Genomic DNA, 22,888 nt, shown 5'->3' on the forward strand with positions numbered 1-22,888 from the left:
CGAAACGAGCTTCTCTCCTGAATCAAAATATCTCGACCACCACATCGATTTTCATCTCAAGTCTTGGTCTACAGCGTCTTTTTCTTCACATCCATCACGATCATACTATGCCTGAGTCAAATTCGTCGAGATCAAAGCGTCCGCGGTTAACCGAAGTTGGCGAGGAAGACACAACCGATGACCGTCCACATTGCCGCAACCGCGTACATGAAAGGGTCTCCCATGTCGCTAAATTGCTCCAAAAATGGAGTTGGACCTTTCCTCAGCTCGTCAAACACTGGAGCAATCACAACAATGGCGCCAGGGGAAAGCAACGTGCCAGAAAAATAGTGGATATCCTACGAGTGTTCTTTACGGACGACAAGGAAGCCACAATCAAAGATCTAAGAAATGATCCTATCACGATTGATGTTATAGACGTTGCGACAACTTATTTAGTCCAGGGAATACGCGCAGAATTCGATGAGCTACGACGGTCGTCCACATTCGGCCGGTGGAAGGCAGATGAGGATTTCAAAGACATAGACATGTCAATGGTGGCAAAGGAGCTCTCGGAGCGTGCGCCACTGTTCATGAACCTGATGACCGAACTAGCCTCCAATACCATTGCCAAAAGTAACGGCTTCATACGCAAGGAAGAGGAGAGCTATCTTGTGATGCTGGCATCGATCTTGCTGCTGAAATCATCCAAGGACACCGCAAACCACTTTGCACGTATGCTGGGACTATATCTTCAACACATGGGCGCTGATCGACGCACCATAGAGGTGCTTGACGGTCTGGGAGTCACGGAATGTGCTATCACACATTAAGAAACTCGAAGAAGGCGCCATGTACTCAGATGGAGGTGTCTGTATGGTAGGTATCTATATACGTGACGGGTTTCGTTGTCATGTACAGTGTCATTTCTGTAATAACATTCGACGCAAGGCGCGTCCATGATCCACCGATGCCACAGTTTGATATCATCTCATGCATTCGAACTGAGCATGTCACTATGGTTCCATATTGGAGGATGAAGCCACAGTGACCGGAAGCTATAGGGTAACAGAGAACATGTTTCTGAAGCAGCCAGACCTCGATGAACAGCCCGCTTTTCAAGAGCGACTACATCCCGTATACGGTGATTTAGAAAACATGGAATCCTATCCGGCTAGGTATGCCCCAGACAGAGGTTGGAGAGTTCAGAGACATATCACCGGCTGCAATGGCTTCTTCCTGTCATCGGCTTCTGGCATCTCCATCTTAATACCAGAAAGTGATCATGAAAGCCTTTTATGGTGGCAGGAAGTTTTCTGATCGGTATACAATGCTCTTTAACGCAGATGAACCATTCCAATCAACGCAACGTGTCTCAATCGTCGCAACTTGGGGATGAGTATGAGGACGACATTGAAGGTGCGTTGGAGATGGGTGTTATGGTAGTGGGGTTTGGGATGTTGAGAAGGTGAGGGTGAAGGTGAGGGTGAAGGTGAGGGTGAAGGAGCTCTTACCTTGGGTATATGTATGACGAAGGCAAAACTTTCCTTTTTATTACGGGCAGGTGGTGCGGCTGCCGATGATTGTTTCAGCATAAGCTCCAACCAATTGGTTGTCACCCAGATGGGAAGTTTATTTGCCGAGCGATTGAATTGACGCAGGTGAAAGGACTTTAGGAGAATTGTCTTTAAAAAGTTCATAAAATGCAATTACTAGATCTTAGCCAATAAAGATATCAATTTGCAGTACCAATGAGCGACAAGCCTCGAGATGAGGCTGTGCCAGCAAAGACAAACACACAGCTCAATCAACATGCCGCTTGTAGCAATTGGTGAATGGAGTGTGCTATGGGACCATAAGTTCAATCCACGTAAACCGCGAGTATATACGAAGCGATCTCATGGTGTCACCTAGTTCTTTGATATTCACAACTCACGAGACCATCAGGCATGAGGCACTTATTTGGCCTTGGCCAGACCAACGGCGTTGTTGCCAACGTCATAGACACTGTACCAGCGACGCAGGAAGGCATCTCCCAGAATCGCCAGGGGACCCACGGGCTCGGGGAAGTCCATGCCCATGAAGCTGCTGATGCAGGATCCTTGGACCTCCAAAATGTAGTCGTAAGGACCAATAGCAAACTTGTGGCCAGCCAGAGTGAAGGTGAGCTCGGGAAGTGAGTCACGCTTGGCGCAGTCAACGCTGTACTGGCCAGTGAAGCCCTTGGTAGCACCAATCTCCTTGTTCCTATGTAATGGGTTAGCAGAAGGTCATCGGAGAACAAGTCAAGGACCAACTTACAGGAGCTCAGCCATAGTGGAAGGCAGGGCAATGAGAGAGGTACCAGTGTCCAGAATGACACCGGTGTTCTCCAGCTCGGCAACGTTGTCACCGAGGGCAATGGAGTCGAGCTCGACCTCCCAGTACGCCTTGCGACGGAGGGGAATCTTGATCAGCTCGCCGGTGTAGTGGCTCTCGTCAATACCACCGAAAGTGGCTTCGGAGTTGTCACCCTCCTTGTTGGCATCACCAAGGTAGAAAGCAAACACGGGCTCATCAACGAGTTTCTGGTTGATCATGTTGTAGAAAGGAGGGACCATCTTGTTCACAGAGATGGTGTCATAGCCGAGGCCGAGAATACCATCAAAGCGGCCAAAGGCAAAGGCCAGACCAGGCTCGTTCGTAGCCTCAGCAAAGTCCTGGCCCTTGACTTTCAAGTCACCGATCTGGAGAGTGTCCCTGGACACAAAGCCGCTCAGGCTGCCAGATCCGTAGCGGATCTCAAACTCGGTGCCATTCTTCTCATAAGTGCTCGAAGAGGACGAGTCATACTTGCTGTGAAGGAAGCAGGCAATAGAGCTGCACGACGATGAGGGGACCCACAGGTTGGAGGAACCGGTGTCAAGGACAACCTTGAAGGTTTGGGGAGGAGTACCGATCTGAATCTCAGAGAAGTCTAGAAATGTCAGTGCCAGTGCCCAGAAGATTGAAGTGTGCTAGGAATTATTCATACACTGAGCATTCAGGAAGTTGTCAACCAGCACGTCATGGCCAGCAGCAGGCTTCAGAGAAGTGTCGTGAAACAAGTCCTGGTGCTTCTCAGGGCGAATACCCATGTATTTCTGACCTAGATTGGCGACATGAGCATCGATGTTGTGGGTGCTCTGTCAATCAGTTAGTATCCGGATGTTGACAATTGTGTTGATGATAAGTCTTACCAGTTGCTCGGACAGAGGGACCTTGTTGAGCTTGAGCTTGTGAACCTCGGCGGCAGCACTGCCCAACAACGCCGAAGCTGTTAGGAGAGTGAATGACTTCATCATTCAAGATGATGATAAAGAAAGTTGTATTGGTTGTATGCAGAGAGAGAGAATGGGATGTTGTGAGGATGGAGAAGAGAGAGGAGATAAGGGCCAGATGGGGGGAGGAGTGGAGAGGCTGGAGAGACGATGACGGAAGCGGGAGGGTCACACTAACTACTTTGGGTGATCCCCATGACATGCTCGCAGGCTACCGAAATCCAGACTTCAATTCCCTGATTATCAGAGATCGGGCTATTTCCTCCATGCATTTTAAGATATTTCTTCTTATTTACCTATCCTAATCTCTTTCAGTTATGCAATATAAGATCTGAGCAGGGGATGTGCTTTGGGCTGGTGCCTGGCGGTGGTTAGCGCCATTGACGGAATGATCAGACTGGTCGGCAGACACCCCCTCCCGCTGTACCTGGCAGCTGCAAGATACCTGATGTGGCGAAAAGCCGTGCTCATGATGTGGCCGTTCTACAAAGGAGACAGCGTGCCCTGCTGTGCCACTCTACAGGTTGCTCATATGTGTGTCGATATGGACTTTACGCATGTGAATTTGCAGGCGTCCATCGACTAGCCTGGAGATCGGCGTGGAAGAGATACCCGCTCTTGGATCAAGGGATCAGCCGAGGTGTCTAATACCGCTCGGGCTACGCGGGCAAAATCATCTTAGATGGATGTTGTACCTGCTCCCGTCGGTATGACAACAAGGTTCTTTTCCAAATCAGGAGTCTGGAGGACTTATTCCACCTGCAATGGTCTGGTCATTAGATTCGCAATTCAGATTCCAACCTTGGAATCTCTGTGCTTAGGTAGGTACATCCAATGGTCCCGTCAACATCTGTAACCTAAGCGAGTATGGACCTACACACTGGTATATATATATCGTGATCGCCATAGGTACCTACCTACCTACCTTCAAACCTAGCCCCTACCAACCTAGTTCCATCCATGATACCTAAGGCCGTCAACTTACACATGTTCAAGCTTCTGCTCTGATCATGGAGCAAACGTGAGGAACAGTGAGGTTGTAACGGGAATCTACAGCTTACAAGCTCAAGAGTCGGGTCGAATGCACATTAATGAATCAAGTTATCCAGACATTGTGACACATGGCGCCTGCATATTATATGGTAATACAACGGGTGAGGAAGTCCAAGCTTTTGCCACTGATAACCACCCAACAAGATACTCGAGGATTTACCGATAGAAGTCAGGGCTGTGAGGAGCGAGTTAGCAATAGGAAAAGACCCAAAAAGCAAGCAAAATACATACCGGTCATCGTCCTGTCCAGTCTTGACTTGCACAGCGTAAGCATCTTCAAGATCGGACTGGATGATATTGTAGCGGTTTTTGCGGACAGCCCGCAGACCGGCCTCCTGCATGATTGCCGCAATGACGGCACCAGACAGCGGGTCATTACGCACGATCAGTGCATCGAGATCGACCTCGGGGGACAGTGACATCTTGGATGCAATGGTTGTGAAGATCAAGCGGCGCTCACGGCGATCACGCAGATTCGGGAACTCGATCTTTCGGTCTAGACGACCAGGACGCAACAAAGCGGGATCCAAAGTATCGGCTCGGTTGGTGGCCATGATAACCTTGACATTGCTACTTTGTTCGAAACCATCCATTTGGTTCAGCAACTCCAGAAGGATACGCTGGACTTCACGATCGGCACCGGTCTGGGCGTCGAAACGCTTCGTGGCGATTGCGTCAATCTCGTCAATGAAGATGATGGATGGCGAGTTCTCACGAGCCATTCGGAACACATCGCGGACCATACGAGGTCCCTCTCCCAAGTACTTCTGTACGAACTCTGATCCGTTGACACGAATGAAGCTGGCAGTTGTGCTGTTGGCCACGGCCTTGACTAGCATGGTCTTTCCTGTTCCAGGAGGGCCATAGAGCAACACACCACGGGGAGGATCAATACCTGCAGTTCGTTAGCAGGGCGATCATCCGCAATGTATCCACCAATACCCACCGATTTGCTTGTAAAGTTCGAAATGCGTCAAAGGCAGCTCGACAGCTTCCCGAATCTCCTGCTTCTGCATATCCAAACCACCGACGTCTGCGTATGTCACATCGGGCTTCTCGTTTTCACCCAGCATCGCGATCGACGAATCGGCCTCGGGAGGAAGAATATCGACAAGGGCATTGGAGTGACGGTGAAGGGCAACCGAGGATGAAGGCTTCAGCTTCTCGCGGTCGAGAGTAGAGAGAATACGGACGACGTAGTTGGAACCGGTCGAACTTTGCACAATCCCGGTGCTTTATATACCAGATTAGCAAGCATTTCATCTATCAGTCAAGTAGTGATGTGCATACTTCTGATCGATAGCCTCCATAAACTGTCCGATGACCAACGGGACACTCTGTATCCGCTTGATCTCTTCTTGTGCGCGCACCAGCTCTCTCTTCAAGCTCCTGTAAATAGCGGAGCAATTAGACACTGATTCGAATCTCCTGGATTTCAAAAATTCATACCTCTGCTCATCCTTGATGTATTCCTCCTGCAGTTGGATATACCTGGGTTCGACGTCAGCCCCGACCTTTTATCCAACAGACGCGATCACACATACTCTAGATGTCTCTGTAGCCTCTTTAGGGTTGCATATTCATCATTTTCATCAGCACCCGTGCCATCAAGTGAGTCCAAGTTGGCGAGGGCGTCAAGTGCGCCTGGCTTGGTGAGAGGCGTGACGTTCACCGGGTTCTCCACGGCAACGTCTCCCATGATGAATAATTTGGACGGCGAGATGAATATGCGAGAAGAGTGTGTATATCAGCTGGCAGTGGATAGAGAATGTGCTTTGAAGATGGTGGTTGGTGAATGACGCGCTGTGTGAAGGGTTTCAGAGGCCAGCCATCTGGAGCTTTCGATGCTATGGCCCGGGAAGCTAATTCATCACGTGATCTCCACGGGCCTTGTCCATCAACCTCTAAGTTAACTATTTGTAAGTTTTGCTAGATTTGTTTGGATATATTGAGGGCGGCAGGGCCACAAATGATAATATATCATGAGGGTCCAGGGACAACTCGGTTGGTTATGCTTTAGCTGGCAGGTTTCATCAATCATTCTTGGAGATTGTGGCAATTGACGATACGGTAACTCGCAAGCGCCCTTCAACTCCCAACCATGGCCATGGATCTCAGCGAAATTGAGTTATGAGGATACATTACGCAACTTCCTAAAAACTTCTTTTATCGCCCCCATAATCGTGTAATCATATGCGGACCAGGTACTCCGAACTATGTAGTGTCCAGTACATTTATCTGTTCGAGTTGAGTGTATCAATCCGCATCTATCGTCAGACGCTAGCGGCTGCTGCAGACCCAACGAGACCGACCACAGCCAATGACGATGATTTTGCTCTCTTTTGTCTGTATTTGTTTCATCCAGTGAGGTTCAAGGGGATGACGCACCTAGCACATCGCCAATTCGGGGGAACAGCTGATCCAGTTCATCACTCGGGAGAAATATCAGATTGGACCATCATGCGCAAAGGCCTTCGAGACAGTTACGAGCATCACTGCCATTGGGAAGCCACAGCCTCAACCCGTTCTCAAGCCCTACAGAAGTGAAATGAACAAAATTGATCCAATCATCTCTTGCGGTGGAGTAGACCGGCACACGGTAGGTGGGACAGGCACCAGAGCCATCATCCATTTTCCCATGCGGATCTAGTCGGATCCTTGCACGAGGGGTTCACTCGGGAACCCTCTTGTTGACTTCGACTGGTGACTTTCGGAGGATTGGGCGCACATCAACATGAAAATCAGACGCTAGTCCGAGCTTTATATAAGGAGAGCCGCCCACTGGTCACCGTCATAGCTCGTGAATCATTTTTTTCTTCTCTTTGCAATATTTCCCCTCCTTCTTTCCCCTCAGAACTTGTAACCCTCTCAAATGTCATTATGTCTTCAATATCTATGGCTATCTGCCTCTCGAAATTTATCACGGGGGGTGGCTGATAGCCTCAGATCACGGGCCTGGGGAGTATATGATCTAACCTGACTGGGCCAGACCGTTGGAATGGATCATCGTTTAGATGGTTTACAACACCCGAGGGGACAAGATGGAGGTTTTTTTTTCTTTCTTTTCTTTTATTCTTCTTTTACTCAAGAGCTTCCTCCTTTATATTCCGTTCCCCCTACTCCATGTCATATTTTTCCTTTTCCTTATTCTCTTTCTATGGTCAGTCTCTTATGCAGGTTGAGGCTGGCCACACGGTACACCCGGCAGACTAGCGGGGAATACCAAAATCAATGGAAACCCCAAGACAAAACCAAACAGAAACAGAAAAATGCAAAAAGCGACATGAAAAGAAAAAAAGGATGAAGCAAAAAAGAACTAACAGAACAGAGAACAGAAAATAACGAAAGTGAACAGAATTCTAACACAACAGTAACACAAACAGTAACCGGGAACAGGTAGGGGAAGGTTTCGCCGGTACCCTCCTCTGACCTGTCAGTAATTTTCCCTCATTCTCCTCTCTCCACTCCCCCTTTCATCCCTAACTGAACGGACTCTGGTGAACTGGTAGGTACGCCCATTGTTACTGTTTAAATCGATTATTTTCGGTCTTCCCCTCCCCCATTATTTGCGCTATTCTACTATTATTTTGGTTGTGGCCACGCACCCCCTCAATACTTCCCAGATTACACCCCCCTTCCATTGCCCTTGTCCTGTAGCCCTCATTTGTCTATGGTTTCTGAGGGAGCTGTCATTATTATCTTGGCTTTGTTAGATCATCAGTGACGCTTCTTATTCGCAATTTACTGACGTTCAGCCACTATCTCCAGCCTCTTCCCACCTTCCCCCCTTCCTTCATATCGCACCTTCCCCTTTCCTCCCGTTTTCCGTGGTTTGTTGCCTTAGGCCACAACACACTTCTTACACGTGACCTCCATCCGTCCAACCTCTTGTCTCCTTCATATCCCCATCTGTGCCAGCTGATTTCGGGACCCGGCTTCAGTCATCCGTCCAAAAAGCGGATTTAAGTCACTCCAGCCTTCTCGGTATGTACCTTAATTCCCATTCCCCTCATTCCCCTCATTTTATCTTTATCTCGATGGAGGGTCGTTCTTTCCTCACCACCCTCTTGCCTTTCCTGTGCCGTGTGTCGCGACCGGGTCTACACGCGACTCCATCCAAACATCAACGCGTCTTCCTGATCATTCCATACTTTCTCTCTTGACATGATGCTGCTATACATCTTTTGTGATGGCGCGTATATAGATGTGATGCTGACTCGCCCCAGGTGGATGGGCTGGCAAAACCGCTCGACATGAATGCCTGGCTTGCCGATGCCTCGAATATTCCTGGCCAGGATAATGGCGCCTTTCATCAATCCACAATAGATCCGTCTACTGCTTTCCTGCGTGGATCTCCTACCCCCCAGGATCCATCTCAATTCCAGCGCATGTTCAACAATGGCGTGCCGCGAAACGCCTCCCCAGGCTTCCATAACCCAAACCAAGTCATTCCGTCCAAGCGAGCACGGCCAGAAGATGGCATGCCCATGTCACCCAGGCCAGCACCCGGTGGTATAACGGGGCCGCGCTCCCAGACCCCTCACCAGGTGCCCTATCCGGGTTATCAAGGACCCCCGAATGGCAACACGCAATTCCAACAACACCCTACGCCTTACCAACATCTTCAACAAGGAGCATCGCCCAATGTAACCCAGTCACCCATCATGCAGGACTTCGATCAGCAAAGCGCCCGCATGGGAACGGCATCTCCGAGTCCTTTCTCGCCCGCTGGCCCGCACCCTGGACCCCATATGTCCCCGTCGCAGTCGGATCACGGCAGTCGCGTGAACACGCCGCAGAACGCCAACTTTATGCAGGCGCAGCAGTTCGGTGGTATGCCGCAAGGCCCCGGCATGACCTCGGGGGGCCCTCAACCTTCGATGCAGGCGCAGCAGTTCGGCGGCATGCCGCAATTGCCCCATAATTATCATCAGGCTTTAGCGAATCAGCAGCAGCGGCTGCAAGCCATGCAGCAGCAGGCACGCTTGAATCCCAACGCTGCCATGGCTGGACGGCCTGGGGCCATCAATCAGATACCGACTCAGCAGCAGGCCGTGGGGCGAATGGGTCAGATGCCGCAAAACATGCAGTCAAATATGGCGAAGTCCAACAATCCGGAAACCTTCCTTCGAAACCTGCAAAAATTCATGATGAGCCAAAACCTGCCCTTGGATCTAAATCCCATGGTAGCTGGTCGTCATATCAACCTCTTTCATCTCTACGCAACAGTGATGAAGATGGGAGGATCGAAAAAGGTCACAGGAGGAAACATGTGGCCGGTAGTTGCCCATCAGCTCTCATTTCCCCAGATGCAGTACCCCACGGCCGCCCAAGAGGTGCAAGGTCACTACTCACGAAACTTGGCGCCTTACGAGCAAGCTTACCTCATCAATTCGCATCAAAAGCAGATGGACATGCAGCAACAACAGCCAGGCGGGTTGCCGCGGCAGCCTAGTCAATTTCAGTCTCCTTCTTTGAAGTCGACCCAAGGCTTTGAGCAAGCTCAAGCCATCGCACAGTCTCCCCACAATAGCACACCAGTACATCATAATACCCCAGGGAATGCAATGAATGGGTTTGCGACGCCGACACACGCAAGAAGCCAGAGCAGGCCAGCCCAGGCCGGGCATCGGCCAAGCGTTTCCAGGACATCGCAACCACCGGTCCAACCGACTGATGCCGCTACTGGACAGTTTGTCGCTCCATCCCCCTCGCAATCCGGGAAGGGATCTACGCCAGTTGCTAGCCAACAGCAGCCAGTACACCAAGAGCAAAAACCGGAACAGCTAGTGAAACGACCTATTGGGGAGACCTTTAAGCCAATGGTTATGACAGGAAGTCGCCTGCATGGGCCCATTATTGTTGATGAGATGTACCAGCTTGGCGACGATATCTCGCGGCTAAAGCCAGGCGTGCCGACTTTTGCGGAACTGGGACTTGTTGATCTCCACGCGCTGACAATGGCTCTGAAATCCGGGATTACCGCCGAGGTCCGAGTTGCACTTGATACCCTTACCACACTCTCCGGGGAACCATCCCTTCAACTATCATTGGAGAGCTGTGATGACCTGGTAGAGAGCCTGGTTGACTGCGCTGAGGATCAGGTCGACTTTTTAGCGGAACACACCACCGAAGACTCCGATACTGTGCAATTACGTTCCTATGCAGAAGTCATTCGAGACTGCCAGTCCGAAAACACATCAATTGCAGAGGTTCCTGAGTTTGGAAGTATCGAGTACGAACTGGACCGGGCCGTTGACCGGCTCATCTGTGTTACCACCATTCTGCGCAACTTCTCGTTCAGCGAAACGAATTTCTCACCTCTTGGTATTCCTCCAGTCGCACAGCTGTTTTCCGACGTTTTCCGCTACATGGGAACCCGCAAGATGTTCCTGCGGACGAGCCGCAACACATTGGATATGATGAAGGATGGAGTTATTCTGCTGAGTAACCTGGCGCATGCTGTTCAAATACCCGGCAAGGAGGAAGCTTTGAATCTTTTGACGTTCCTGCTGGCATTCTCCCCCGAACCCACCTCGTCGCCCTCCGGCAAAGTGATGTTCACGGCATTCAACTCCTCGGTTGACCGATACACCCCGGCTGCGGTTGATGGACTTGCCAAAATGCTGGCTAGAGATGACCCGAACCGAACCTACTTCAAGGCCATCTTCTCTGGTGATGGGTCTGCACCTGCGCAGCCGGAGTTGTTAACCCGCGCCTTTGGTCTTGCCATCTCTTGCGTTCCTGACAAGAAGCCCATGGCCGTGGTGGATGCGCGCAAAGTGTTCTTGATGCAGGGCCTTTTATCGGCGGATGTCCTCACCACCTTCGCCGATGGCACCCTTGCCAAAGCATGGCTTGAGTCGGTCGATGGCTTTGCGGTCCATCTTCTCCGACTTTCCTGCGCTCTGTGCACAGAGCGTATTCCCCAAATAAACGTGCGACAACGGGGCCAGGCCGAGGCTGACGCATACGCTTTCAGCTCGATTGTCAACCGCGGATTAGGCATCCTGCGCCGACTCGCTGAAAAATCAAAGCAACTCGACAACTCCCTCCCCCTCAACATTCCCTCTGGAATTCTCCCCCGAAAAGAGAGCCTACTAGGCGCACTCCTCCTCCCCAACATTGACGGTGGTGTCGTTCGCCAGCTGCTCACATATGCTCGGTTGGCGGAGTAAATGATGTTTACATGAAACCTGTAACGGGTTTGTTCGTGCCCATTATGTCTGGGAGGATGTCGGCGTATTCCTCTCACGTAGCATCTACGACCATCTTCATTTTCTCTCATGTCATTTGTACTCATGTCGCCTGTCTCTCTCTCTTATTACTGTCTTCTAGGTGCTGGTGGTGAAAGGGGTTTTCATGTTTTATTGACTGGTGAGATAGCGTTCTGCTCTGCTTCAGTGTACAATTCTCAACCTACCCTCGATAGAAATCGAGAGATACTGATATTGCATCAAGTCCAATTGGCCTTTCAATAGCTTCGTGATCTTGTATCAGATCACATCGCATCGGTCTACTGTTGGGTCATACTTTGACTCGGCCACCCACGTTGAATGAGCATGCATGTAGCGGAATGAAAGGCCACCTGTGTCATGTGCTCTTGCTTCGTCGCATACTTTTGACTATAATATCTGTAATAATGGGACCTGTGATTTACTGCATCCGGTTAGTTTTGCCGTTCCCGGCCTAGCGCCCTAATACACCGTCTTGTCACCTCTCCCTCCGTCGCCTCGACATAAAAGACACGACCTCGCCCTCTCGCTCTCCTTTCTCCTTCTTCTCCCTCCCTTCAACTCCTCTATCTTGCACTCATCGCCGCCCCCTTTCTTTCACCCTGGCGCCCACCGACCACTGTGCCTTGGCTTTCAGCCCGACGCACTGCCCCTTTCATTTTACCAGAGATGCCGCTCGATCCAACGCCCGGCTCGTTCTCGCCCCTGGAATGAGCAGTCACCCAGGAGCAGAATCGCTGGGATGATCTAGCTCGCAGCCGCGTTGGTGTGATTTCGTGTCGATGCTCCTACTTCTTCCCAAACCATCATGCTACGGAGCTCTCTAGGTCTTCCTCCACCACTGTGCCTTGTTCGTCTTTGATTGCGCCGGCTTGCTTCGCATTTGCAAAGTGCCAGTATACCCTCGACGCCCTATGCCCCGCTCCGTCCGCCCCATCTGAGGTTACATTGCACAGCGCCTGGCGTCACAGAACGGCTCTCGTTTGCCTGGTCCGGAATACCGTGGCGCCCAGTTGTCGTCATTATCGGTCTCTCCGGTTCCTCTACACCCCGTCGACGAATCTTCGAAAGCACGGCCCGGCGATATAGGCCAATAGCGAAAATACCGCATACGCCCCCTGACCTCGGTCGATGCTGCATCTTCTGGCACGCGCCGGGACTGCGACTGCGAAAACCATGCCATAATCCCACCGTCACCTATCGAATGGCGAACGGGCTGATAACGGGCTGATGACTAGTGTGGGCATGCATCACAAGGGTCATCAGCGAGGGTGGCAGGAATTGTTGCCGATAAACTAAAGCTCGTGATTGTGGATTGTGAAATCAGCGTGATCGCGTTCTGGGATACAGTGGTCTGGGTTGCAGGAGCTGCCCTCCCGGGCGACAATCATCTATAAAGGAGACTCCAATTCCACGCAAATGGCAAAGCTGGAATCAAATCCCTTCAAATTCTCGTCTTCCCCTATCCCCGGTTCCGTGTTCTATGAGTGCCGACAAACACCATATCCCGAAGACCTTTTCAGGCGTTTCTTTGTCAAAAACGACTTGACATCGAGGGTATATTTACCTAGTCTAGCGATCGAACGTCCCTCTGATTAGCACCTTTCACTTGTCGCGAGTAGATACATGAAACCACAATAATTACGTGATCTTCAACTCGGCCTTTTCTTGCGGAAATCACGCCTTCTGTGCACAGACGCGGAGTGTAATACCGATCATATTCAAGTCTCAGTAAAGAAAGGCCACATGGCCTTCGCCTCCTTCGCAGATCTCTCTCCGGCCACCTTTTCAATATACAAAGCCATAAGCTCCTCGTTCTGCCTTCTCTTCTCGTTGATATCCAATTGCGGCGCAATCCACCCTTCTGCATCGGTATCAAGGCACTCTTCAGCAAGCATTCGAACCTCATACCAAGCCTGATATTCAGCGAACTGTCGTTCATGCTCGTCAAGTTCTGCTTGGCTGAATGAATAAGGGCACTCCCCAGAGAAACCAAGGTTTGCCCAATTTTGACATATTTCTATCAAGCATGCACGAAGCGGAACGATGCCCACTTCAGAAACTTCCCCGCATCGGATGAACAGTTCTCGGAAGACACGAGGTACGCTCATGGCATCATGCGCTACCCTGTCTTCAAGATAGGTTGACACCTCATAAGCCTTCGCCAATTTTACTTGGGACCATTCACGCAGAGCAATAATTCTGCTCTCTTCATCAAGCTTGTCAAAATCTTCCGGCAGCTGTGGTTGAAATATTCCCCTCACGTAATCGTAATTCTGTGGAGGCCGTAGAAATATCGGCCACTGGGCTTGGAGAAATGCGGGAAGCACAGTCGTTGACTGGAAATCAATGAGGGAAACTATTTTTGAACACTCGTCTGGCTTGACAAAAATATTTCCCATATGAAGATCAGTGTGCCACAGAGTAGGCTGGGAAGCTTTCTTCAATAATTCGTTTGCGTCTAAGAGCTTCATAACGGCCATGGTGACTTCCAAGAGCTGGCTTTGTTGCTCAAAAGTTCCTCTGTAATAGTTTGACTGACTTTGTTGGCCTCCTCTTGATATTAGAAACAATTCTCGCTCGGCAATTGATATTCCCAGGTCTGAAACCGAATTCCCTATGTAAAGTTCAGCATGCGGAGTATCAAGTGGTGGTGGTAACGTACAAGGCCCTTGGTTAAATTCCAGCGTCATATCGGTATTGTAAGCCCGGTCGCAAGAAGGTCCAATGGAAAAAGACTGGGATGGATCAATATCACCATCAAGGGGCCTGTTTGACCTGCTCGTATCTGTCCGAAGGTACAGTCCTCCGTAGAAGGGGAATTTAATCGTCGCCAACTGAGCCTCAAGCTTGGTCAAATTCTTGATCAGCTGCAGCTTTTCAAAATTCCGTCATAGTGCCCCAAACTTGAAACAGAGGAATCCCAGGAGCTTTCTCCATGACGATATATTCGGCACCCACGGGGTTTGAGCGATCAGACGACCAAGAAAGGACACGAGGCACAGGAATGGCAGTGTGTCTCTTGACTGGGTTGTACAATCTTAGTGAACCGAGTCCCCGCAGCTGGACATCACACACCATATTCTAAAACTCCCACTTCACCAGCCGTTGTTAATGACGACGGGCCAGCAATGCGGCACGGAATTTTGGCAATCACATCCGTTCCATTTGCCCTTTTTATCAGGAAAGCCTTGCTGAACCCCCCTTCCATTTTATCAATAGCAGTCACGCGGCTGGAATCTCCTCCGACCAGGGCAGCCGTACTGCAAAGCGCGTCTAAGTCGAACCGGACATATCGTCGGCTAAACTGATGTTCTTCATCGACAAGGAAATGGCCATTGGTGTAAGCGAAAAGATCCTCACGCGTGACCGGCATGCCTGCTTGAATCTTCAGTGACTATCTTCAAAACAAAGTTGCCCTCTTACCTCGACAAGTTATCGATAGAGGTGTTTCCAGCTGGCCATAACACGATTTTGAGAATTTTCTAATGAGAGAAAGCATTTCGCACAACCAGCTTAGAACGTCGTCCAATGCCAGCCTTGCAGAAAGCAAAGACATGTGGTGTCTCAAATGGGGCTCTTCTAAATCAGATCAGGTGGTAAGCTCCCCTGTGTTGCCTGCCAAGTCAGCTTGAGCGCCCATCGTCGGACCGATGTTACTCCGAGGAACGCTAACCCATAACCGGCGAAGAAGTATTATTCATACCCGGCCACCAGGGTCCTGATAGAGAGGCACCACCCCTTTTATAATATCTAAATCGCCGAGAATTTGTATCACTTTCACTTGCCTAGCATTTCATTGAAGGAAGGAATAAGCGTAGAAGTACTATGGCTATCTCGGGTTAATTTTGAATACAATAGTCCGTAAAGTAGGCAAAAAGGTAAAGCCCAGTAACAGTGCGTATTGGCTGGCAAGACTACGGTAGAGAAGTACAGAATGAGTCTCCTTCGATATCCCCCTTGCAGAGTTGCACCCACGGTCGCGTGTATTTGATATTGCCCAGTATTCGTTGCACATGTGTATAGGTAGTCCAAACGTTCAGCGGGTGGGCGACGCCTATCCTCCCTGGATGGTTGTAGGCAGTCCCTACTTATGCATACTTCCAGTGCCCGATGACAAGGCGCACGTCTGTCCAAGTCAGTTTTCAATATTTTTTTCAGGAAGCAACGAAGAAACGAACTTCTTTAAAGGTTTGCCTTTGCCTGCCTCTCCATTTCCTCCCACCATTTCCTGGCAACTTCTTCCTGGGATTCCGGTGGTGTATTCTCGTCGATTTGACCAGATGCCAAGTTCGCATCAGTTCCCTTTTTCTTTCGGAACTTTACCAGAGCTCAGTCATCACCGTCATCCATTATCTCAACCATCCCAAAGTGCATCCTCACTTGATCAACACTGCGAACGAAGTACGCGCCGAGCTTGGTTTAGCCGATCAGGAATGGATCTCACAGGGTAATCACAACCCTCGAGGCCAGGATTGGTGGGATCAATGGATTCGAGAACTTTTCAGGCGAATTGGAGCGGAGAGCAGGAATTGGGTCAGTAACTGGGTGACTAGGATGAGAAATATCTGGGCCGTGAGGACAGGAGACGATGCTGTGTTTGTTCTCGAGGCCCTGGCGAGGTACAAGAGTCTTGCATCAGACATGGACATTGATTTGGAAGGTTTGGATTGATGTCGTGGTACTGTAGTTGAGACCAGTGGGATACAATGTGTGGCCTGGGCAAACTTTGTACCTGAGTACTCCACCATTTTCTATAAATTCTATTACCCTCAAAATGACTTGGTGATGTAGACTTTGTAGACATGAAAATGACCCCGTAGATGTAATATCGTGAATATAGGATATTCCATTAATTGTCCCGAGACGATTGCACACGGAAGTCAATACGTGAACTGCGACAGCCCCAACATCTTCTCCCAACCGCTAAGACTTTTTCTTCGGTCATGTGGTGACCTAGAATAAACAACAGCAACTCTGTCCCTGAAGTAGAAGACCCAGAAACGAAGCTCAGTAAACGTCACGGTATTCAGAAACGAGCGCATAGCTCTTCCGCATGTAATCACCATCCTGCATATTCCGCCAAATATCCCAAAGCCCCTGCAAAGAACACTTCATCCAGCCCGGAAAGGGGGGCTCTAGCTCTTGCCACGCCTCGACAAGCTTCACATAGTGTCCCACCCGGTGCTGCATGTCTAGCGGACATTCTTCGGGAATTGGAGTGCCTTGCAAGGACTGAAAACTCTCCTCATCAATCAGGATAAACATTCGGTAATCAGGAAACAAGTCAGCCATGCCCCGCTCATTCACCCAGGCTTCGTAGTGAGACCGGACCTGATCAATCGATGCGGCCTTGAACTGGGTAGCATCTTGAAAGACATGTGGTTCGTACTTGGACCACATTTCATCAAATATAGCTCCGTCAACCTCATTTGCCCTGGGACCTTTGAGCAGAGATTGGTGTTCTTTGTAAAATCCGGCCTTGACGTACGCCGTGATCAGGTCGACGATCGCGGGGAAAGCGGCGTCGGATTGCGGGCTATAGGTTGTCCGATATATGGTGAAACCCCAGGTTGGTTCGGTCGACTTGAGCCAGTGACGAAGATTGTCCAGATGATAGGGAAGCCATGGATAGGAGTCTGGCATGATGAAGACGGTGAGATGGTAGATGACGAGCGGCAGAGTAGTTTTGTGTAGTGTTGTCAATAGCAGGCATCAGAACAGGAGAACAATCACGGAAACAGAGCGCCCCTCTGCCAAGAGCTTCCGCCAGGGAGCTTGTTTTTCGCAGCCTGGCACTTGCACCCATCACCAGCACGCCAAGATAACCGGCCCCTTACAATATTACTTAAGATACAGTGGCGCGCCATAAGTCTGTGACTCCTTGTTGACCGTCTTGGTCTCCGATTTCCTATAATGGACTAGTATTTACCTTAAGTAGTATAGTGTTGTCTACCACTTCTAATTTAGGCGACCACTAGTCTATCTTAAGAAGGCGGTCAGTAGGGGGTCACAGACTTATGGCGCGCCGCTGTATCTTAAGTAATACTACCTTACGGGATGTGGCTTCTATCCATATACATGTAGTTGCCCTATGCTCTTCCATACACATTCCAACCCACTCCTACGTTCAAGTCAGATGTAATATGAAGAAGTTTCGATGTTATGGCAATGTGAGTGGTCATTCAGTAGAAAAGCAGAACGAGCCATGGAGTCGTCGAAAATGTACATAGGAAGTGTTACAGGGAGCAAAAGACAAACCCAGGGCAAAAAAGCAGGTGCACGCCAGAGCCACGACCGGACAGATGAAACAAACACCAAAGGAAATGAAAAGAAAAGGAAGAAACACCACCCGCGAGATTAAGGTATGCACCGAGGGAAGAGGAGAAAATAATAGATATTACCCATCGACATCAGGGACCACCATGAACGTTCATTTCTTTCTTTCCCCTCCCTTGTTTTCGACGTGGATATTTGCTCTATCCGATAATGCCCTAGCATACCCCTCGCAATAGGGGTATGAAGTTGCTTTTGAATGTGAATCTTGAGCCACGAGAAGGGTTCTGATGGATCTTCAATCGCGGTGCGCGAGATAGGTATGAGGTATTGGTAAAGAAAGCATTCAGAATTTCCGCTCCTGGAGGAAGTTCACGATCTCAGGTTTCCGCCAGCCCTATTCCGAGATATCAGTAATTGTCGCGGTACAATCGCACCATGGAAGCAGACATACCTTGACAATGATGTGGCCGGTGAGTCGGTTCAAAGTAACGTCGGGATTGGGCTTGTTGCCGTCGACAACACCCAAGGCACAAGCCAGGTCGTTGCGCAGCGCGTCCAAATCGCCTTCGGTCTTCTGAATCTTGGTCAGTTGCTTGGTACCGCCGGCCTTTGTGACGAGATAGACAGGCAGCTGGTTGGAGGCAGTGCGGCGGACGAAGTAGGGGAGGTTGGTGAGCTGCAGAGTTGGTGTCGTTTTCTTGGCTGGTTTGCCTGGGGTTGGGGGTGCCGATGGAGCCGCTGATTGTTCTTTCAGGGCTTGGGCTCGACGGCCGATGTGGGCGAAGAATGTACGGCTTTGGCGGGTGGGGAGAGTAGGGAGGAATGATTGAGGGCGATCTGGAGCGGAGGGTTAGCATTGCACTTCTTTCTGCATTGACACGAAATCAAGATAGCATAAATGCATTTTTTTTCTTCCGATGCCCATGTCTGTTGGTTACAAGCTATCGCAAGCCTAGAAAGCTTGTAATTTGCACTTGTAGGTCCGTGGACATCAAGAGGAAACCGAGCAAGAGGTGACTTACGTGAAGATTGCAACCTTGCCTGAGGGCATAATGTGGAAAATGAACTACATGTCTGAACGGAAGCCACGGAGTTGACGCGAAGGGGAATGGCCGAGGCCTGCTTTCGCATGGCTGATGCCGGGCCCGAGTGCAAGATAGACGCCATTGTAAACGTTCTAGAGGACCGAAGAAAGAAACACCCGGTTGAAGGTGATGAGGATATATCGGCAGAGGCTGGGAAGATCGCAGAGCGACATCTGATGCTCCTCTGCTCAGATTTTCTGCCACCGCTTCCCAACACCCACTTCCAAAAAGGGTTTAGGGCCACCGACGCCCGCACAATCTGCAAATTCTCCATTGATCGTGGTTGGCCTTTGTTATCCCCCTCTAGACCCTTCAACCCCCTTCTGCCATCTTTGAAGATCCATCATGGCAGACAACGCCCCCCTACCGCGGAGACTTTGCTCAGCGGCGCTGCTGCTCACCCGCCCAAGGCCGCCGAGGATATCGCTTCCCAGCATGATTTGCTGCCCCGACTCATCCCGTACCTCGACCGTCACCTGGTTTTCCCTTTGCTCGAATTCAGCGCTACCGGCGATGAGGAGGACAATGATATTACCCGGGCAAAGTACGAGCTGCTCAAGCACACCAACATGACCGACTACGTCGCCAACCTGTGGCAGGAGATCAACAATTCCGATACCATTCCCGACGAGTTTGTGAAGAAGCGCGAGGAGGTTTTGGCCAAGCTACAGGACTACCAGGAGAAGAGTGAGAAGATTACCGAGTTGTTGCAGGATGAGGAGGTCGTGGGCAATCTGCGAAGCGACAAGGCCGCCAACTTGCGGTTCCTGGAGGAACAGCACGGTGTCACCAACGAAATGGTCAACTCCCTTCACGACTACGGACGCTTCCAATACAGCTGCGGCAGCTATGGAAATGCCGCCGAGCTGCTTTACCAGTTCCGTGTTCTTTCCACCGACAACGACAGAGTCGCCTCCGCCACGTGGGGTAAGCTCGCATCTGAGATTTTGACCACCAACTGGGAAGGTGCGATGGAGGAGGTTCAGAAGGTTAAGGACTCAATCGAGACTCGCCTGTTCAACAACCCCATGGGCCAGCTTACCAACCGCTCTTGGCTCATTCACTGGTCGCTGTTCCCTTTCTTCAACCACGACCCCGCCCGCGACGTCCTTACCGACCTCTTCTTCTCTCCCGCATACATCAACACCATTCAGACCAGCTGCCCTTGGGTTTTGCGGTACCTTGCCGCCGCTGTCATCACCAACCGCAGCCGCCCTCACAAGCACTCCGGTGTCTACCAGAAGCAATTGAAGGATCTCATCCGCGTTGTGCGCCAGGAGGACTACGAGTACACCGACCCGATCACCGATTTTATCAAGGCCCTTTACGTCGATTTCGATTTCGAAGAGGCACAGAAGAAGCTTGGCGAGGCAGAGGATGTGCTCCGCAGCGATTTCTTCCTTGTGTCGGCCGCCGACGCTTTCGTCGACGCTGCCCGCCACCTCATCTCTGAGAGCTACTGCAAGATTCACCAGCGTATTGACATCAAGTAAGTCTTACATGCGAAGCATTGGCTACCGGAACAGCAAATTAACTGATATCTTTTCTTTTAGCGACCTTTCCGCTCGTCTCGGTCTTAACCAGGATGAGGGTGAGAAGTGGATTGTCAACCTGATCCGCGACACCCGAGTTGATGCTAAGATTGACTACAAGGAGGGCACCGTCATCATGAACCACCCTCCTCAGTCCGTCTACCAGCAAGTCATCGAGAAGACCAAGGGTGCCTTCTTCCGCACACAAGTCTTGAGCTCGGCTGTCGCAAAATAAGCATCTGCATGACCTGATGTCGAAAACTGAACTTTTCTTTATGTTTCACCTTGTTTCTGCCCCATTTTTAGTGATCTCCCCGTGTAGGTCACAACACGGTTGTTTGAGGGATGGGACTCCATGCAGAGTGGCATCCGGCTGGCGTTTTATTTGGGGGTCCACACACTTATTCCTTTACCTCTTTAGTCTTGCAGTTCTTATGCACAACTCTCTTCCCCAGATTTTCACTTCCTTTGTCAGATCTATTGCTTTGACCTCTTTATGTATTGGCCATTTCTGACCCTGGAGGTTTGGAGGGAGGGGTCTTCGAAGCAGCCATGAGATCAACATGGCGCCCCCTCCGTCAGAAGAGTATTGTTTGGGGGGTACAAAAAGAAGGAGAGGAGAGATCGAGATATGATGCAGTAGACTCTTTGATCTGGGGTCTGATTTATCTATGCTGTTACGAATGGTCTATAGAGATGAGTGAAAGATGATGTCTTTTGACAATACCTTTGCCAGGATGTATCACTCGTAGCTCTTGTGTACGCTTCCCATCCTTCTAAGACACTTATAGTGATGCTTATACGAGACTAGGTAGTAGGTTGTAGCACATCTCACCAGGTATTCTTTTAACCGAGCCCTAAAGTACATGACTGGATGTACTTGATTTGCCCATTCCCGTCTGACATTCCCAGAGCAATACTCAACCTTAAGGATCAGGTCCACCTTCCACCTGCCTAGAGAAGATAAAGAAGATATAGAGAACCCCTGAAGCCAAAGATGCGATGTATGCAATGTATGCAATAACTGATCGGAACGACACGAAGCGTTCAGATTACAGTAAGAGAAAGAGTATATCCGAAATGAAATATCTAAGGGACGACGATTTCATCGTACGCACAGGCCAGATCGGGGCAGTTCAGTGACATTGCTGGCCGCAATTCAGACACCTTAGAAGTTGCTGGAAAAAGAAGACCCAGTCCACTGGATGGAAGAAAGGCACCAAACCCAGCCTCAACGACCACCTCGTGAGGAGTCTGGCTCCGCACGTCTCCGTGCAGGTTGATTAAGATTAAGAAAGATAATCTCGTTGATATAAGTCTCATTCGATGTATCATTGACGGTAGTCGAAGCTGAGGCCGCGCTGGCGTTATGCACCATTCGAGTAGCCTCCTGCCGTTCATACTCCCGGGACATGACCATGAGGTCGTCTATTTGGTCCTTTTAGAGGTTAGCCATCTCCCATCCTTTCGATTTGGTTGCAACGGGAGAAAGAAGGGAGAGTGTGTCTAACGAACCCGCGTAAGAGGTACGCCGTTAATCAGGTAGCCTTCGCGTCCCTGTAATGGTATGTGCCGTTAGAGAAGCTCGATTGCGCACGGGACGATCTTTCACATACCTGGTAGCTGTACGGTCTGACTGTTGCACTGGGTCCAAGGAAGTAATGGATATGGCCCAAGACGATGTGTCGGGACAGTCCGTAGCCTGGGAGGAAATATTGCTGGACTGGAGCCATCTCTGTGGCAGAGAGCTAGAAGCGTGAAGACAGGACAGAGGAATGCCGTAGTTAAGAAGGGTTCGATGTCAGTCGACACGCACAGAGCCTGCCCGTAGCTGGATGGGTTTCGTATGATTTTGATAGGTATTTATGCCTGCTGATACTGTGTTGACCAAACGATCTTCGCAGAAACGAGACGAATAAGATAAGATCTCACCCAAAAAGCACAATTTACCAACCTGTTGGTTCAAAGGATCTGAAATTCTCCCAGTAAACGGACAAGGGGACCGCGTAACCCCTTCGTCGAACAAGAGCACGATCCACAGACGGCGCTGCATAAGACCACCAAGAAAACCCACGAACCCGGAATCTCTCTCTCTCTCGCTAGCCTCGACGCAGAGCGGCAAGAAGCACAAGTGGATATCACCCGGACCAACCCAGATCCGGCATAGAAGGTTCATATCGGAACATTCGGGGCGGGCTGAGGAGGAGAGAAATCTCCCGCCTCACTTTATCAATCAACCAGATCCAACCCTTTTCTTAACCAATTTCCCTGCAATCTCAAATTGGAGCCCTTCTGACCATCGCATAACCGCTGATCTACCCACTTTCCCACCGCTAGCTATCAACCGGGTCTGGCGAATGTGATGCTTGCAGGGGAAAGCATCGGTTCTCGACGTAATCGGCAGGGCGCGGGGAGTTGGAGTATTT

The 22,888-nt window shown here is 50.3% G+C and overlaps 9 protein-coding genes across 9 annotated transcripts; 3 read left to right on the forward strand and 6 right to left on the reverse strand.

Annotated features, from left to right (window-relative positions):
* Positions 1–107: 107 nt before the first annotated feature.
* On the forward strand, positions 108–812 carry N7515_004452 (uncharacterized protein; the record flags this gene model as incomplete). The annotated part of the gene is made up of 1 exon (XM_056665196.1): positions 108–812. The coding sequence occupies one exon, from the start codon at positions 108–110 to the stop codon at positions 810–812; it is 705 nt and encodes a 234-aa protein (XP_056522146.1).
* Positions 813–1,937: 1,125 nt separating this feature from the next.
* N7515_004453 (uncharacterized protein) lies at positions 1,938–3,302 on the reverse strand (the record flags this gene model as incomplete). Its single annotated transcript, XM_056665197.1, has 4 exons — positions 1,938–2,226; positions 2,281–2,935; positions 2,993–3,143; positions 3,198–3,302. The coding sequence occupies 4 exons, from the start codon at positions 3,300–3,302 to the stop codon at positions 1,938–1,940; spliced, it is 1,200 nt and encodes a 399-aa protein (XP_056522147.1).
* Positions 3,303–4,487: 1,185 nt separating this feature from the next.
* On the reverse strand, positions 4,488–6,030 carry rpt3 (proteasome regulatory particle base subunit RPT3; the record flags this gene model as incomplete). Its single annotated transcript, XM_056665198.1, has 6 exons — positions 4,488–4,506; positions 4,563–5,226; positions 5,278–5,564; positions 5,622–5,720; positions 5,781–5,822; positions 5,876–6,030. The coding sequence occupies 6 exons, from the start codon at positions 6,028–6,030 to the stop codon at positions 4,488–4,490; spliced, it is 1,266 nt and encodes a 421-aa protein (XP_056522148.1).
* Positions 6,031–8,584: 2,554 nt separating this feature from the next.
* N7515_004455 (putative ARID/BRIGHT domain protein (SWI1)) lies at positions 8,585–11,509 on the forward strand (the record flags this gene model as incomplete). The annotated part of the gene is made up of 1 exon (XM_056665199.1): positions 8,585–11,509. One exon carries the CDS (start codon positions 8,585–8,587, stop codon positions 11,507–11,509), a length of 2,925 nt encoding a protein of 974 aa, XP_056522149.1.
* Positions 11,510–13,287: 1,778 nt separating this feature from the next.
* On the reverse strand, positions 13,288–15,125 carry N7515_004456 (phosphotransferase family protein; the record flags this gene model as incomplete). The annotated part of the gene is made up of 5 exons (XM_056665200.1): positions 13,288–14,183; positions 14,232–14,442; positions 14,474–14,592; positions 14,645–14,944; positions 14,993–15,125. 5 exons carry the CDS (start codon positions 15,123–15,125, stop codon positions 13,288–13,290), a joined length of 1,659 nt encoding a protein of 552 aa, XP_056522150.1.
* Positions 15,126–16,576: 1,451 nt separating this feature from the next.
* Positions 16,577–17,212, reverse strand: N7515_004457 (uncharacterized protein; the record flags this gene model as incomplete). The annotated part of the gene is made up of 1 exon (XM_056665201.1): positions 16,577–17,212. The coding sequence occupies one exon, from the start codon at positions 17,210–17,212 to the stop codon at positions 16,577–16,579; it is 636 nt and encodes a 211-aa protein (XP_056522151.1).
* A 976-nt stretch (positions 17,213–18,188) lies between these two features.
* N7515_004458 (mitochondrial 54S ribosomal protein mL49) lies at positions 18,189–19,012 on the reverse strand (the record flags this gene model as incomplete). The annotated part of the gene is made up of 3 exons (XM_056665202.1): positions 18,189–18,239; positions 18,297–18,682; positions 18,868–19,012. 3 exons carry the CDS (start codon positions 19,010–19,012, stop codon positions 18,189–18,191), a joined length of 582 nt encoding a protein of 193 aa, XP_056522152.1.
* Positions 18,975–20,697, forward strand: N7515_004459 (eukaryotic translation initiation factor 3 subunit E; the record flags this gene model as incomplete). Its single annotated transcript, XM_056665203.1, has 2 exons — positions 18,975–20,419; positions 20,484–20,697. The coding sequence occupies 2 exons, from the start codon at positions 18,975–18,977 to the stop codon at positions 20,695–20,697; spliced, it is 1,659 nt and encodes a 552-aa protein (XP_056522153.1).
* A 996-nt stretch (positions 20,698–21,693) lies between these two features.
* On the reverse strand, positions 21,694–22,195 carry N7515_004460 (uncharacterized protein; the record flags this gene model as incomplete). The annotated part of the gene is made up of 3 exons (XM_056665204.1): positions 21,694–21,900; positions 21,978–22,019; positions 22,079–22,195. The coding sequence occupies 3 exons, from the start codon at positions 22,193–22,195 to the stop codon at positions 21,694–21,696; spliced, it is 366 nt and encodes a 121-aa protein (XP_056522154.1).
* Between the last annotated feature and the right edge of the window lie 693 nt (positions 22,196–22,888).

Source organism: Penicillium bovifimosum (genome assembly GCF_028826915.1).
Source record: "Penicillium bovifimosum strain IBT 22155 chromosome Unknown utg000004l_segment0_segment0, whole genome shotgun sequence".
Taxonomy (NCBI): Eukaryota; Fungi; Ascomycota; class Eurotiomycetes; order Eurotiales; family Aspergillaceae; genus Penicillium; species Penicillium bovifimosum.